At 49.4% G+C, this 936-nt stretch overlaps 1 protein-coding gene across 1 annotated transcript; it reads right to left on the reverse strand.

The window, feature by feature from the left end:
* On the reverse strand, positions 1-936 carry LOC101716500 (olfactory receptor 2G3). Its single transcript, XM_004869880.1, has one exon. It carries the CDS (start codon positions 934-936, stop codon positions 1-3), a length of 936 nt encoding a protein of 311 aa, XP_004869937.1.

Genomic DNA, 936 nt, shown 5'->3' on the forward strand with positions numbered 1-936 from the left:
TCACTTCCTCTGTTTTGTAAGTGCTCTCTTCAGAGCTCCTTTCACATCCTGGTTCCTCAGGCTGTAGATCAAGGGGTTGAGCATGGGTGTGACCACAGTGTAGAACACTGCAATGACCTTGCCCCCAGCCCGGGAGGACTTGGACTGAGGTCTCATGTACATGAAGATGGCCGTGCCATAAAACAAGGCCACCACTGTCAGATGGGAGGTGCAGGTGGACAGTGCCTTGTGCCTCCCCGAGGCCAACGGCATCCTCAGGACAGATAGAAGTACCTGGGCATAGGAAACAACGATGAGGAGGAAGGGGATGAAGACAATGACGATACTGAAGATGAAAACAACCAGTTCTGTAATCGACGTGTCAGTGCAAGCCAGCCTGAGAACCGAGGGCACCTCACAGAAAAAGTGATTCAGGACATTGGGCCCACAGTAGGGCAAAGTCAAGGTGAGGGCACTGATGACCATGGAACTCAGGAAGCTACTGCACCAGGACACAGTTGCCAGTTGGACACAGGTGTTCTGGTCCATAATGACAGTGTAGTGAAGAGGATGGCAGATGGCTACATATCTGTCATAAGCCATGACTCCCAGAAGAACACATTCAATCATGCCAAAGGAGAGAGAGAAGTACATCTGAGCAGCACAGCCAGAGAACGGGATGGTCTTCTTCCTCGCTGCCATGTTGGACAGCATTTGTGGGACATTGGTGGAGGTGTAGCAAATATCCAGAAAGGACAAATTAGTGAGGAAGAAGTACATGGGGGTTTGGAGACGAGGCTCTATCTGGATGACAGTGATGATAAGAACATTCCCAGCCACTGTTATTAGGTAGAAGAAGAGGAACAGGACAAGAAGAAGGAGCTGTATCTCTGGATCAGAGGAAAGCCCCAGGAACAAAAATTCACTCACAGTGGAGTTCATTTTCATTTTATCCAT

Source organism: Heterocephalus glaber, unplaced genomic scaffold (genome assembly GCF_053883595.1).
Source record: "Heterocephalus glaber isolate CG9 unplaced genomic scaffold, H.glaber_assembly_v1.0 deba00001805, whole genome shotgun sequence".
In the NCBI taxonomy this organism is placed as follows: domain Eukaryota; kingdom Metazoa; phylum Chordata; class Mammalia; order Rodentia; family Bathyergidae; genus Heterocephalus; species Heterocephalus glaber.